We start from the raw sequence: 15373 nt of genomic DNA on the forward strand, positions 1-15373 counted from the left end.
TTATTTTTTAAAGGTAATAAAGGGGACGTCAGTTTAGGCGTTGACAAGGCTCTCGTCACTGTAAGGTAAAGGTCTGGGGTTCGAATCCAGCGGCCCTGCATTCAAACTGGCATACCACCGGTACCCCGAGGGCGTAAAAAAATTTATAAAAAAAAAAAAAACAGGTTAATGTTATACAAAATACCACATATAGAGGAATCAGGTCATAACGTGCAATTTTTGAAGGTTTTTTTTTCTCAAGTTGAGGGATAGATTGAAAACAGAAATCAGTAAAGTATCAAAAAATCAAGGAATTAACTTCGTTTTTCAAAATGACAACCCTCTTCCAGCCTCACAAGTTTTTGAACTATTTCCTAACGTAATATTTTTAATAATTGTTTTTCAGTTTTATTTTTTCTATCCTTTTAAAAAAATTTTTTTTGAAAAAAATACCTAAAACAAGTTTTTTTTTTTATATTTTTTTAATTGGCCTTATGATCTTTGCATATTAGCCATGACGAATCTCTTATATATGTTGTTCAAATTGGGGGTTATCGGGAAAAAAGGGCCAGAGGCGACGGTGGGAATCGAACCCACGACCGCGGCGTGAGAGTCTCCCATGCTAACCACTCGGCTACCGCGGTCCCCGAACAAGTTAAAAATAATTTATTTTTGGGATGGTTAGGTTACTGTTATGGTTATCCTCGTTTCTGCTCACAAACGTGTCTCAATCACAATGTCGTTCTCATTTCTGTCTGTTTGCGATTAAATATATCGACTTTTCTACGTTTTAAGCAATATATCAATAAAAATAAAGTAATTAATTTTTATTCGACATATAATTGGACGAAAATAGAAAAAGTATGTTTCGATTTGGTTTCAACTCGGGTGCTCACATCCAAGGTACTTCATCATGTCAAATTTTCATGCAATTTAAAAAAACGAACCAAAAGTTCCTAAGTAAAAAATAATAATGAAACCCTTTCAGGTTAAAAAAGGTTATTTTGTCAGTTAACCAAATATTATATGTAAAAAAGGCCCAGATAAAATACACTCGGTAAAAACGTCTCATAATTTTGCCAAAATATGAGCTTCAAATTTCTATTATAAGTCATTGGCTATAAAAACATTATTTTTGTAAATCTTAATAGTAAGAAAATGGATGAAAGACCCAATTAGTAAAGAAAAATATATTGACAAAGCGAAAATCAAAAGAAGGTACAATGGAACCTAGACTATCCGGAGTTATGAAGCCGAGGGGGATGATAGAAAATCGAGGACCCTGAATAATGGAATTTTTTTAATACATTAATCAAAAATTAATTTTAAATGGTATCCTGAAAGAAAAACATTGTTTCAACCGACAAGAAAAAGCAAATAAAATTTTTCTAAACGATATTGCAAACGATTTGTTCTCCAACATCTGTCCAGCTATTTTTTTGCACATTTTCCACCTTATTCCATGAGACGTTTTTTTATGTCCAATTTTTGTTCTATTGTGAGAACGACACGCTTTCTTTTTTGTCTTTTGGACTTGTCTCAATGCAGAGTGACAATGGATGGTTCTTTGAATCAGAAGTGACTTGTTGCTTCGCGAATATATGTATGGATAGTATACATATATGCAGACCTGGGGCCTGGATAATTACATTCTTGGATAATCGAACCCAGATAATGGAGGTTTTCACAGTATGTGGTCTGGTCGTGGTCAAAGCTCGAATAAGAATGTCCTGATTCTGAATTTTCCTAGTTTCCTTGTTTTTCTCGCTGCTGTTGTCTCATGATCTAATAGTTCGCCAGCACTATAGCAAGACACTTGATTCCAACATGGCCAATCCTGATAAAAGCTGGAAGTGAAAAAAAATTCATGATATTAAGTGAGGGGAAATAGTACACCATCACTTTTGGCGAGGTCACAACCATCGCCCTGGCTCGACCATTAGCAGGACCAAGGCAGAATATAACAAACATAGAGACCTATTCTAGTGATGTTATGACACTGCAATGGTTCATCATGAAACTTGATTTTAACATGGTTAATGCAGTCCAAATCTCTCTCCAGTTTTTTTTTTTCAGTTTCTCGAAAAAAACTAAGATATTTACCTGAAAAAATATAAAGTACATTACTACTACTTGTGAGACCTCAATCATCACTCCAACTTGACCACTTTAAGTTCATAACACACTGGTGAGACTGCAGTCTCTGCTCGACCGTTAACAGGATCGAGACCGAATAAATAACATTCTCAGACATAATACACCGGCGAGACCATGGCCAAGAACAAGATTCATTAACAGGATCAAAATCTTGAATTGAATCAATATGAGTAGGAATCTTGAACTTTTTTACAAAAACTGAACATTAGGATCACTGCTTCAACAACCATCCCCAAAACCTTGTCTGTATGCAGTTCGTCCTAAAAATTGCTTATTTTATCTAGGTACGCTGCCCCTGCATTACCTGTGAATTATGGTTCTAGCCTTTCTCTGGTTGAAGATATAATGGTAGATTCAGAAGGACTTCCAGAGCAGCAGTGAGGGTCATTCTCATTGCCCCAGTACTGCTCAGGCATGCTAAACTCTGAGCAGTAATGAGGTTTCTGAATACCCATTCTGAAACTGAGGAGCTGTAGTGTCTTCATTGACCAAATCACTGATCCATAAGTTATCATGGGTCTAACTGTACTGTGTATAACTTAGGAACATCTTTGGATTTAGTTCCAAGCTTTTCTCATGAAGCTACTGCCAATGTCACATGATTTACTGATTAACAAACTTTCTTACTATGAAATTCATGGATCTCTCTTGAAAAGGTTTTATTGTTATTTAACAGCTGTAACAATAATATTCCTAGCCTCCAAAACACTTTCCGTCCCCTCAAGACTTCCTCAAGGTTCACTATTTGGTGCTTTATTGTTTAAACTGTTTCTAAATAATAGTTAATCTTGTTTTCCAACTATTAATTTTTCACTCTTAGCTGATGATCTAAAATCTATAGCAGCAATCAAAATAATTTAACATAGCAATACAAGGGATTTGAATTAATTAACCACCCCCTCTAGATGATTATATTGTCATATATTTGCTACCCATAATTTCTTGAGCAAAATCTAAGTTTATATTTTTCTTCAGAAACAACTGCCTGTTTGCCAGCAAAGGAAATTATGTTTTGCTCGAAAGAGCTTGAAAAGTTGCAATCTAGCCTTGCCACCGAAGAGATAAAAGTAGGAGATCATTCCATATGTTTTTTACCTTCCTCATTAGTATTAAATAACATAGTTTCTGATTCCGATAGAGATGAGTCTATTGTTCAGGCGGAGACAAACCATTCTGACCTCACGTCTGGCAGTTATGAGGGTGACAATTTATCACTAGTATTAAGTAAGTTAAAATAAATAAAAATTAATTTCTTCCTGTATACCAGGTGGCCTTAAAGTTTGGGAATGCACTTATGATTTGTCAGAGTTTATGCTTGGACTAGGATCATTCCTAACTGGAAAGTGCGTTCTCGATCTGGGCTGTGGATCTGGAATTTTAGGCATTACTGCCTATAAATTGGGTGCAGGAACAGTCCATTTCCAAGACTATGTAAATGATTTATGAATTTCTACTCTGCAAAACAGTTTAAAAAAATCTATTTGTAAAAATACTATAGAATGAAGGCGTTGTAAAACATTTTACAATACCCAATGTGTATTTGAACGATCCAGACCATTTGGAAAGTTCTAACTTTTGGGCTGGTGATTGGGTGAGCTTCAGTGATACGCAGGGAAAATATGATGTGATACTGAGTTCTGAAACGATATACAATCCGGCGAATCACGGCAAACTGCACGACCTGTTCAAAAAGAAACTGAAACCTGATGGGACTATGTATCCTTTTGTAACGCACTATTTAGCTCTTGTTTTCAGTTCAAACAAACTTTCTACCAATTTCTATTCCTTAATGCTTATTGAAGTTTTCTCGCTGGCAAAGCATATTATTTTGGAGTTGGTGGGAGCATGAGCCAGTTTCAACAAGTCATGGATAATGAGAATTTGTTCTCCCATCATAAAGTTTGGTCTTCAGATAGTGGTAAAGAAAAGATAAAATAGTATTTTGGCACTTATATTAATTATATTTTGAATTTTTTTATCCTATTTTTTAGGTGTGAAACGAGAAATCTTAGAAATAAAGTATAAGTAATAAATTTAAAGCTTGTAAATAGACGTGTTGTATCTATACATTTCCTACATTTCCTTTGATTTGTTGACACAATCAATATATATATATGCAGTATGCTCTGGTTACATAACTTATCCATAAACTCACCCACATAGCACTATATTGGTACCTTTTACAAGAAAAAGAGCACTGGGAGTTCTCAAATTTCTGACCCTAAACTGGGTAGATTCTATTTTCCATTTAGGCCCAACATCTTGGTGTTATTTTAGACCAACTGCTTACATGAAATCTGCATGTTAAAAGATAATATAAATACAATGTTTGCTTAGGAACGGTGCAGTCTTTTTAACAAAGTCAAGGTAAAGTGATGAAGCTACTAGTGGCACTCAAAACCAACAGCTTTGAACCATTGCCAATTAAAAACAAAGTTAACATATGTGGTTATGCTACGGTTTTTCAGTTGGAAATTATAACAAATTGAACACCAACAACTGGCCTGAGATTAGTAAATAAAAAGGCTTGGAATCCTCTCTACTTGAAATAATCTCTGACAGTCAGGCACCACTCAGTTTTAACCTCATGTGAGGTGAAATCAAAACATGTATTGGCTTACATGGAATCCTTGGAGGGAGTCACAAAAATTCTTGAACTTTGACTGACTGCCTAGTCATTTAAGCCACATGGGTTATATTAGATCCAATATGAACACTTCCAGGCCCGAACTCTACTGTGGCTTAGCAATTTGTCAGAAGTACATGTTGAACAATGGCTCTTTAATGAGTCCAAATCCCAGATCAATGCTCCAGCGATGATACATGTGAAAAGATTCTTACAGGTATTTGCATTATAAGTGTTTATCCAGGTGATGGTTTCTGCAAGCAAAAATTCGCAATCAGTACCCTGCACAAAAGATCAACTTGATAACTTAAGCTTAAAGTTAACTAGTAAGGTTCTAACAAAATAGTAGGGCACAATATTTCTTTTTTGTTGAGGTTCAAGAGGCTTTGCATTACTTCTCAAACTTAGGTAAGCTTTTATGTAATGTTTCTGCATTATTATGTCTTTGGTAGGAACTGTTCCTCTCCAAAACAGTAAACATAACATAATGCTTTGAAGTAGAGAAAACTACATAGTTTTCTTACATGCTGAGGTAAACTACTTTGTAAATGTTTAGGTGAGTACTGCATGACAGGGAGTTGTCAAACCAAACTCCTGGTAGTTTAGTTAAGTTTTAGTCTTTCATCTATATTAGCTTTGAAATGTTTTTCATTTATTTCATCCGTCAACAGGCTCTACAAAATTGTAATGCTACAAGAAATGAGATAAGAAATCTCTTAAGACAAGTCCGAAATATATCACTTTCTTGTTGAAGTCGTATGGCAGACATGGAGTCATGCCCCAAGTAGGATACACAAACCAAGATGATCAAAAATGACCAAACTACAAAGAAAAAAAATCTAAGTAATCAAGTAATTGCCAAATGATAATGTCTTCCTAAAGAAAAAACCCATCAGCATTTGTTTTTTTCTCAGGTTGAGGGATATATTAAAAACGGAAATTAGTAAAGTATCAAAAAATCAAGGAATTAACTCCGTTTTTCAAAATGACAACCCTCTTCCACCCTCACAAGTTGTTGAACTATTTCTTAACGTAATATTTTTAATAGTTGTTTTTCAGTTTTATTCTTTTCTATTCTTTAAAAAAAAAATTGCAAAAAATAACAAAAACAAGTTAAAAATAATTTATTTTTGGGATGGTTAGGTTACTGTTATCCTCGTTTCTGCTCACAAACGTGTCTCCATCACAATGTCGTTCTCATTTCTGTCTGCGATTAAATATATCGACTTTTCTACGTTTTAAACAATATATCAATAAAAATAAAGTAATTAATTTTTATTTGACATTGAATTGGACGAAAATAGAAAAAAATGTTTCGATTTGGTTTCGACTCGGGTGCTCACATCCAATGTACTTCATCATGTCAAATTTTCATGCAATTAGAAAAAAAACAAAAAAACTATTCCTTCCCAAACCAATAAACCATATGACATCATAATGCCTTGAAGTAGAGAAAAGTACATAGTTTTCTTACACGCAGAGGTAAACAACTTAGTAAATGTTTAGGTGAGTACTGCATGACAAGGAAATGCAAAACAAACTCTTGGTAGTTTTAGTCTTTCATCTATATCAGCTGTGACATGTTTTTCATTTATTTGTGTTTAAATGCATTGTTTTCTTTTTTTGGGGTCACTAGTGACCAAGGTCTTCTGTTCTTCCAATGCGGTTTATTGTGGAATAGACCCTCCTATATTTACAAACCTAAAAAAGTCTCTATTGCTAAGGTAATTCGGCAATTTTTGGGGTTCTAGGTAAAGTTTCTCTATTGGAAACATAAAACTAACAGCCCATTTAGTATATACGATATGCACAATATCATCATTCAACAAGTAAATATGTTTATAAATTTGACAAAAAAAAAATACTGGAAAAGCTTAATATCCATGGACATTATTGACTTTAATATGGATTTAATTTAAGAACTCCAATATTTTAAACGAAGTAACACCAATAATCCATGGCTGAATAAGTACCAGAAAAGAAAAGAAAAGAAACCGAGAACTTCATATCTCCCAAACCACGTGGTCTCAATTCCTTTTCACAAAAAAGAGCTATTTGCCGATAAAAGAAGTCACAAAATTCTTATAAATGGTAAATGCGAGAAAATTTAGTCCAAATATTAACATTTAGCAAGATAACTGTTGATCGAATCGTTGCATTTTTTGTTTATCCTGAGTCCTTTTTAGATGATCAATTTAGGTTGGAAAGTGAGTTTCAACGGAACATTCTAAAGTGACATCTTTTGGTAAGGTAGTGGTGGAAATTTAAAATTAACTCAAAGGGGCCCAGACGAGCTCAGTCAGTGATCGTGAACTAGGCAAGTTAGACCGACTCGACGGACGGTAAGTCAGTCATGGATGATAAAATTTATCATTATCCGTCCGAATCACGTTGAATATAATGCCAACGCGATCTTCCTCACCAGTCTAAAACTGAAAGAATTAGGACAAAAAACTAATATTTAAACAAATTCATAATATCCATCAGTGATTGGCGAACATATACAAAATCCCATACAAAAAAGCTTCAAATATTTTTTTAAGCAAGAAAAAAAGTTGAAATTCGTTAATCACAGCCTAAAAACCCTCAATACAAGTTCTTGATTAAATAAAAAAAAACGCAAATTTTTCCCTTTCCAAAATGTCTCCGTTTCTTCGAAAATAACAAATATTGTATTACTTTTGAAAGACTCCGCCTAATTACTGGGGTTTAGACCACATAAAACCACACAGTGGCACAAGTCTTTTTACTGGGGTTTAGACCACATAAAACCACACACAGTGGCACAAACATGGTCCCAGTGAATAAATTAGAACCAGAGATATAAAATACGAGGGTTTTTTGTTGATTTTAACACCCCCTTTCCTCCCTTATAATGTACTCAATTAAAACTTTGTTGATGCAGGCTGAAAGAGGTGTTGAGCTTTGCAACATACTTACTAACTCTGGATTTGTATAAAATTCAGAGGAGGTGTGAATTTATAAGTGAAACACATGGGCGGAAAAAATCCTGGCGAATCCAACCCCAAAATACATATTTTTGGTTCACTATAAAAAATTCATACCTAAGGGATTTTTTTACGAGGGTATTTCAACTACTAGGTTATACGAACCCTCGGGGTGTCGGAGTTTTTGAAAAAAAAAAAAAAAATGGATTAAGGGTGCTTAAAACGAATCCGAATTGTTTTTTCAAAACAAATGTTTTTTTCTACTTTACTGAGAGCATCGTTTCGTTTTCGTATCTTTTTAATATCTAGTCCCATTTAATATGATTATTCATTTTATTTTCCTATTCTACGTAAAATGGACTGATATATAACTCTGAAATACGTATGTAGGAAAAATAAATTAAAAAATTAAAAAAATATTTTAATTACTTTAAATTTTTAATTTAGCCCCTAGGTCCCATTTTTCTAAAAATTTGTAATAAAATGGGCAATGGCACATCCGTAATCTTCCCTTGAAAAGCAAAAAATGAAAACTATTATTCAATAGAAAACAAAATAATCACGAATTTTTAAAATAATTTACTCCATGCTTCTTTAGTCTGAAAATATGATTTTAGTAGATCTTTTAAACTTATCTTTTAATTTAGGATCTGTAAGCTTGATTTTTACCTTCAAATATCAAGAAATTTATGTAAAGATATAACATAAAAAACATTTACAAAAAGTTGGTTATAAATGAGCGTTGTAGCTTATAAAGTAGGGCTTTTATTGTATAAAACATAATGATTTTAGGCGTAAAATGTTTTCTTTTAGGTAAGGAATTTTTTAAAACTAGAAATTAAACTGAATAAAATGCGATAAGGAAAGGAAAAGATACAGCATATTATTGTTTACACAATAGCCTAAAATGTTGGATAAAATAGGATTTTCAAACAAAGAATCTAGGATTGTTTTAGTTAAATAAAGTATGTTTACTGTAAGGAAATATTAAAGGAACGTCTACAATTTTTCTGCTGGTTTTGTCTTTGAGCTTTTGTAAATAAATAATTTATTTGTAGCCTGTAGTATAGAAGTACAAATTATTGCGTATATTGTTTTTTTTCTTATTCTGGTCACAACACTGACATATCCAGCACTGAACCCGGAAGGCACAGGTCAAGAGAAACCCGCCAAAGCTGGCACTGAATATGAAAAAGCTTAAGAGATTAAGTGTAGATTAGAATGGATCGAAAGATTGGTGTGGAACTTATGTAAGGATTGGATCAGATCGTTGACAGAAGGTCTTGTCGATAGTCAAGTTAGTGATGTAGGTCCAGGGTGGTCGCTTTAATGTCCTGTATAGAGTTAGTTGAGTTTTATATTTTATTTAATTTAACGAGGATTCGCAACAGTAGAAGTCATACAATCCTCGGGGTGTTAGTGTTTTTGAAAAAAAAAGATCATTTGTAAGTATCTCGGGTTCGAATGCACGGCGGCTAGATTCGAACCCTCGACCTTTACCCTACAGTGATCAGCGCCGTGCCAACGCCAACCGTTGCGACCACCGACGCCCCATAAGTTGAGTTTGGACGGACAAAACAGATCTAAGTCTTCCGTTAAGTTGTCTGTTAAGTCTTGTTTGGGGATTGCACATCAGCCTAAGACCTGGATTGAGAAGAAGTCGGTAAGCTGCTACAGTTAAGGGCAAGACTGTTTTTTATCATGTCTTCCAATTTTTGCATCTGTCTGATAATCTCAAGATGTTTTGGGTGTTGGAGGTTGCTTCGATAAAAGAAGAAAATCGGTATCATTCCGCCTAGTTGATAATTATAGTGTTGGGATAGGAAAGAAAGTAAGTCTAATGGTAATAGGATGGGACCAAGAATGCTTCCTTGTGGGAAAACCGTATGAGTATTTGTTGCCGCACCTCACTCTAAGAGAATAAGGGGTGGGTAGGAAGAGTTTAATTTTATAAAGGATTATCAAAAGTCTATGCTGCAGAACCAAGCAATATTTTTTGTTTTCTAAAACGGAGGAAATAGCGTTTTAAGATTTTAAAGAGGTTGGTATTGTAAAATTATCATAAGAAGTCGCCTTGTCGAACTTTTTATCAAGCATAATTTTTATCATAATAATCTAGAAAAAAATGATAAAATTAAAGTAGTAAAGAAAGTAATTAGTAAAGAAAATTATATAAAATTGTTGTTTAATATCAGTTTTTACTATTAAACCTTTTTGGGATTAAAAGGGTGGTTTTTTCTGTTTGGAAAACCATTTAGTTCTGTATTAAATGAAAATGTACTTTATTCAATAATATAATGAGTTACAAAAAAGTTAAGTTATAAAAATAAATTAAAGCGCACTACACAATACACTACATGGTTGACAACCGTTTGCCGGAAAAAGGGGCAAAAAATTTATAATTTTTTTTAATAAACAAACACATCAAACTATTATTAACTAAACTATTATTTACTCTAAATTTTCACAATTTGAGCAGGGTATCTCATTAGTAATCTCTCGAAAAAAGACCTGTTAAATATAATATTAAGTGAAATAAAAACATCTTCAGTAGTTAAATATAAAATCATTCTTTCCTGTTCCAGGCTACTTTAACAAAGTTTACTAAGTTGAAACACTGAAAAATATTTAGTGAAATAATTGTATATTCTCTCGTTAATGAGAACAGACTAATGTGTCTCAATTTGAATTCTGCCAGAATCGGACATTCTGCTAAGAAATTCTTCTAAAATAGAAAGTCTTCTCTGGCCTTTCTATTGCGTAGGGAACACAAGTTGAGGCAGTTATATCTTTTTGTGAGAAAGCAACTTACATCTGAATAAAAAAAGAAAAAGAACAGCAAGAAAATGGCGCAGAGGAAATTGTAGCACTCTCAGACATACTAAATAAGTTTCCATCAAGCGCAAGTTCCTTATACAATAGGAACCTGGATGACTTATGGCCCTGTGCTAGACATTTATCAATGTATACGGTCGGATACATTGCTTGAGTTTTGTAAGCAAAACTGGCCAATCTGCGACGTTATCCCGTGAAAGTTTTTAGTTTTTCATTTAATTCTGCAGCTAATATCTAAATTCCAAATGTTGTTGTTCTATCACGTATTCTACTTCGTTTTTTCCAAGTTACAACCGGTAAAAATTTGTTGTATCAGGCGTCACCCGCAAGTCTTGTCGGCCATGCGGGAATGCCTAACCGCTTCGCCTTTTTATTATGGGCTTTCCGGTCAAACTTGAGGTATCATTTTTTATAAATTTTATTCTTTTTCTCCTGTTTATGCCAATTAAACGTAAGAATTATAAATAAGGCGATGGCTGGGAAATAAGACAAAGCTGAAATAATTTAATAACTTGTGTAGAATTTTCGTGTGTTTTGTGATTTTAGAAATGTTGCAAAAAACCATTGGTGACACAGTGGAAGCACAAACGTCATTACTAGGCTAACTTTAAACCCTCCCACGTCCTTAAATCCGATTTGATATAAATCTCGTCAAACTCAAGTACAGGTCGTTTATATTCTATTTTCCAGAAGAAAATAATCCTTATTGAAGGACAAGTCAAAAATATAAACCGACAGATGTTTAAAGTCAGGATGGAAGCTTTTAAAAATTTAATATCAGTGACATTAAAATTTCCAAGGAGCAGTATCTTTAGTGTTAGAATACTAATAAAAATATAGTATTTTTAAATCTTTAAAATAGATCAAAAGAACTTAAATTTAAGATGATTCTTCGTCAATAATCAATAGCTCGTCAGTCTTTAATAATTCATTTATTTAGTTATAAAATTATTCACTTTCATCACTAGGAAGAAAATCGTGTGCCATTGGCGCTTTGGGCATTTTAGAGGAGTTCCTACTCACAGTAAGTTGTTTTGCAACGATCCGGATTTCGAGCCTTTTAGCTCATCATCAGGTTGAAGGATTTCTACAACCTGATGATGAGCTAAAAGGCTCGAAATCCGGATCGTTGCAAAACAACTTACTGTGAGTAGGAACTATCCTTTTAAAAAGTATTGAACACCACACTCACTCCATCATTTATCATTTCTATTTTAGAGGAGTGACGGGAAGGGTTCAGGATGAAAGGAGTTGGGATGAGGGTCCAGGGTTTTATGAAGGTATCTTTGGAGAGATCGGATTTGAAGGTCTGTTTGTAGTGTTGGTGGATACGGAGTAGGGAGATAAGATGATGTTTAAAAGGATTTTGGACTGGAATGTTGAATAAAACAGTTCTGGGAGGGTTCGGGATGGAAGATGTTGGACTAGGGTGTTGAGATGAAAGTCCAGAATTTCTAGAGGCGTCTGTATAGACTTGTGGTTTCGAGGACAAATAGGATTTGATGGTTTGTGTGTACAGAATGGTTGGCTAAGAAATGAGAATATTGGGCAATGGTTCGAAGTATTGTGGACTGAATTGGCTGGACTCTTTGGATGTTGGAACGCTTGGTTGAGCAGTTTAGGGAGGATTGGGGATGAAAGGTGTTGGAATAAGGGGATGGGATGAGGGTCCATGATTTTGGGAAGGCATCAGTATCAACTTTTGGTCGTTTAGAGGAGAAATGGGATTTGAAGGAGGGGCTAAAGTTGGGCAGTGGTTCGAGGAGTTTGGACTGGAGTGACTAAGGAGGTGACTTGTGGTTTCGAGAACAAATAGGATTTCATGGTCCGTGTGTATAGAATGGTTGTCTACGAAATGAGAATATACTGGAGTGAATAAGGAGGTTGAAACGTTTGGTTGAGCAGTTTAGGGCAGATTGGGGATAAAAGGTGTTGGACTAAGGGAATAGGATGAGGGTCTATGTTTTTGGGAGAGCATCTGTATCAACGTTTTGTAGTTTAGAGGAGAAATGGGATTTGAAGGGGGGACTAAAGTTGGGCAATGGTTCCAGTATTTTGGACTGGAGTGACTGAAGAGATTGGAACGCTTGGTTGACCCCCATAGTTGGTGAAGGTTATTTGCTGGGATTTGGTTTCGTTTTTTCTGGTTTTTCATTTCTTGATTTTTCCAAACAAAATAATTTGTAATCATTGAACAATTATACAAAATTGAGTCTAGGGTTCTGAAAATAATGGTACAGAAATAAGGCCGATTTTTTTATTAGATCGTGGTAGTGACCCACTTAAACAGCATATTTCATTTGGTTTGTTTCCTTATAAAAGTTTAATACTGATTGTTTATTGTTACAGGAATGTCCGGTACTCCTCCGAGATGGGGTTCACCTCCTCCCCTATATTCACCGAGGGGATCACCTAGGCCTTTTATCCCCTGTCCTAGACCTACATGGCCATATCTTCAGGTGAGAAATATCGGAAAATTAAATATTTAAAAACAATAATTAATTTTTAAATATTCGGCAGAGTCCTGTTCCGTTTTCTCCCATAATGTGGATGCCTGCACCGCCTTCGCCGTATCTCGGCGTACCTCTCGAACCTCCGGGTCCTCTCTATCACGATCCGCAGGTGCCGCAGGACGGGAGATCGACCGCGGACATAATCGCGTCTCAGTCACAGGATTACGTCGACGAAAAATTGGCCGAATACCAAGCGACAATATTTCAATTACAAGGTAAGTCGGTGTAGTTTAGTACAAATTTTCATTTTCACTTTGACAAAACATTAATCAAATTGAGCTTACAATAAACTACGTCCTACACGTTCTTTCAGCGTTGTGGAAGAGAGTTAAACATTTTCACACGCACACACAGTAAACGCTCTAATGGACCAGTTGGCTATATAGTCGTGATAGTCCAAAATGTTTAACTAGCGAGCGATAGCCGCATAAAAATTAATTTGTTTGCAACCATCTTCTTTTAAGGACATAAGAAAGAAGCTTATATCACTCTGGCCTTGTTTTGAATACTTTGCCTTGATAAGGAATATCGGTAACTATGGAAAAACAGGTACGTCTATAACTATCAAATATACAGGTTACGTTCCTTCGCGATTACTCTGGGATACACTCCTCAGCAGTCAATTCTGTATTTTTAGTTGATATGCACCTGTTTTCCAGATCTTACTATATCTAAACAGACGGTTCAAAATCAAATGACGGAGTAAGTTGTGCTTGGTTTGACCCTCAATTAAAGAAAATGGAAATGTATAAGCTTCCTTCGGAATTAAGGATCTACCAGGAATTTTAAAGGCTCCTGAGTATTCCTATGAAAATCAGCTAAGCAGCCAGTCGTTTATGATTCTGTCAGATTCTAAAAATGCCTTGGAAAGCATAAAAAATCTCAATTTAAAATTTGGCGGTAATTCGTAGATTTTAGAAAAACATTTTCTTTACCGTGCCAACGTTTCGATCTTTCTTGAGATAATCTTCAAGGCTCAAAGTGTTTGTTTTCCGTGTCGATGTGCCATTCTTGTCTGTGTGGGCACTCTAAATACGACATACAACAATGAGACATCTACACGAAAAACAAACACTTTGAGCCCTGAAGATGATCTCAATAAAGATCGAAACGTTGGCACGGCAAAGAAAATGTTTTTTTACAACTACATCACACCAGAACGCCTCTCACGATCTCCGAATAATCATTATTTAGTACATTGGGTGGCAAATAAAATATTAGCATTAAAAATTAATAAAAACGTCAATATAAGATTGTGTTGGATTAGGGGTCATGCCGGAATCAGATGGAATTACATGGCTGACAAACTAGCAAAACGCGCCTTGTATGAGGGTAAAAGCCTTAAAATTCTGTCGAGAATGCGAAAATCATAAATGATAGTCAACAACTGTAAGGCAATCGCAACCGAACCAGGTTCCTGGTTGGACTCCTGACGGGGCACTGCCACTTAAGAAGGCACATGCACCGGATAGGATACACACAGAAACACCGTGCAGATACTGCCAGGACGAGGAGGAGACCGCAGAACACATTTTATGTTTCTGTGAAGGCCTATGTAGGTGCAGGTTCTTGCGACTAGGACAAGAAAAACCACAAGCAAGATCCTACACCAAGGAACCGCTGGCAAAGCTGTGGAGCTGGGTAATAGCCTGAAGCTGGCCAGTGAGTTATCATTAACAAAGAAGCACAATAGATCTGTTTAGGGTCGAGATGCAGTAGGCCTTGTGACCTCCTCTCTTATCCGTATCCCCTAGGACCTCAGTCAATCCTAACTTAAATAAGGAACATTGGTTCCAATGACTAGCCTGGACAATCAGGGACGGCCCAATGATAAACAGGCTTAGGCCCGGTCATGGCGGGGTGTACCTATATAAAATAAATAAAAGAAGGACTAATTTATGTGGAACGTGCCAGATTGAAGAAGATATTGAACATATTATTATGAACTGTACGAAATATTCTGAAGAGAGAAAATTGTACCTTGACAGATTGTACTCATTGAAGAGTATTGCCAAGCCAATAAACTACAGTTCCTTACTTTTCCCAAAAGATGAATAAATATATCGGCCTCTAGTAGAATTTATATATAGCTGCGGGATAACAATTTAAAACTAGAATTAGATAAAATGTCATTTAGTTGTTAATTAATTTATTGAAGTTATGTATTGTTAAATGATTTATTGATTATTTATTCATATTCTAATTATTTAGCTAATTATAAGCTATTTTTTCTATTCAAATGTATCTATCAATTTAATTAATTATTAAGTTTATATTATCTCATTGAAACAGCTCGAAAATACGTGCAATTAGTT

The 15373-nt window shown here is 35.0% G+C and overlaps 2 protein-coding genes across 2 annotated transcripts in view; both read left to right on the forward strand.

The window, feature by feature from the left end:
- The first annotated feature begins 664 nt into the window (after positions 1-664).
- LOC106665568 (histidine protein methyltransferase 1 homolog) lies at positions 665-4188 on the forward strand. Its single transcript, XM_014392062.2, has 6 exons — positions 665-882; positions 3112-3336; positions 3404-3567; positions 3635-3852; positions 3939-4054; positions 4128-4188. Exons 1-6 carry the CDS (start codon positions 843-845, stop codon positions 4163-4165), a joined length of 801 nt encoding a protein of 266 aa, XP_014247548.1. The 5' UTR covers positions 665-842; the 3' UTR covers positions 4166-4188.
- Positions 4189-7069: 2881 nt separating this feature from the next.
- The window catches only part of LOC106665454 (nesprin-1), a 162359-nt gene continuing 154055 nt past the window's right edge, over positions 7070-15373 (forward strand). Inside the window, exons 1-3 of the mRNA XM_024225661.1 lie at positions 7070-7104; positions 12895-13004; positions 13066-13273. Coding sequence (XP_024081429.1) covers positions 12897-13004; positions 13066-13273 — 316 coding nt within the window. The 5' untranslated portion in view covers positions 7070-7104; positions 12895-12896. The remainder of the gene's footprint in view (positions 7105-12894; positions 13005-13065; positions 13274-15373) is intronic.

Source organism: Cimex lectularius, unplaced genomic scaffold (assembly GCF_000648675.2).
Source record: "Cimex lectularius strain Harlan isolate CLEC.00 unplaced genomic scaffold, Clec_2.1 scaffold37, whole genome shotgun sequence".
Taxonomy (NCBI): domain Eukaryota; kingdom Metazoa; phylum Arthropoda; class Insecta; order Hemiptera; family Cimicidae; genus Cimex; species Cimex lectularius.

Excerpts from the sequence above, each read along its gene's own strand:
- LOC106665568 (XM_014392062.2), top strand. The coding sequence starts at position 843 with ATGTTTCGATTTGGTTTCAACTCGGGTGCTCACATCCAAG. Across the intron at positions 883-3,111 it reads CTCGGGTGCTCACATCCAAG|AAACAACTGCCTGTTTGCCA; the intron begins GTACTTCATCAT and ends ATTTTTCTTCAG. Across the intron at positions 3,568-3,634 it reads CAGTCCATTTCCAAGACTAT|AATGAAGGCGTTGTAAAACA; the intron begins GTAAATGATTTA and ends AAAATACTATAG.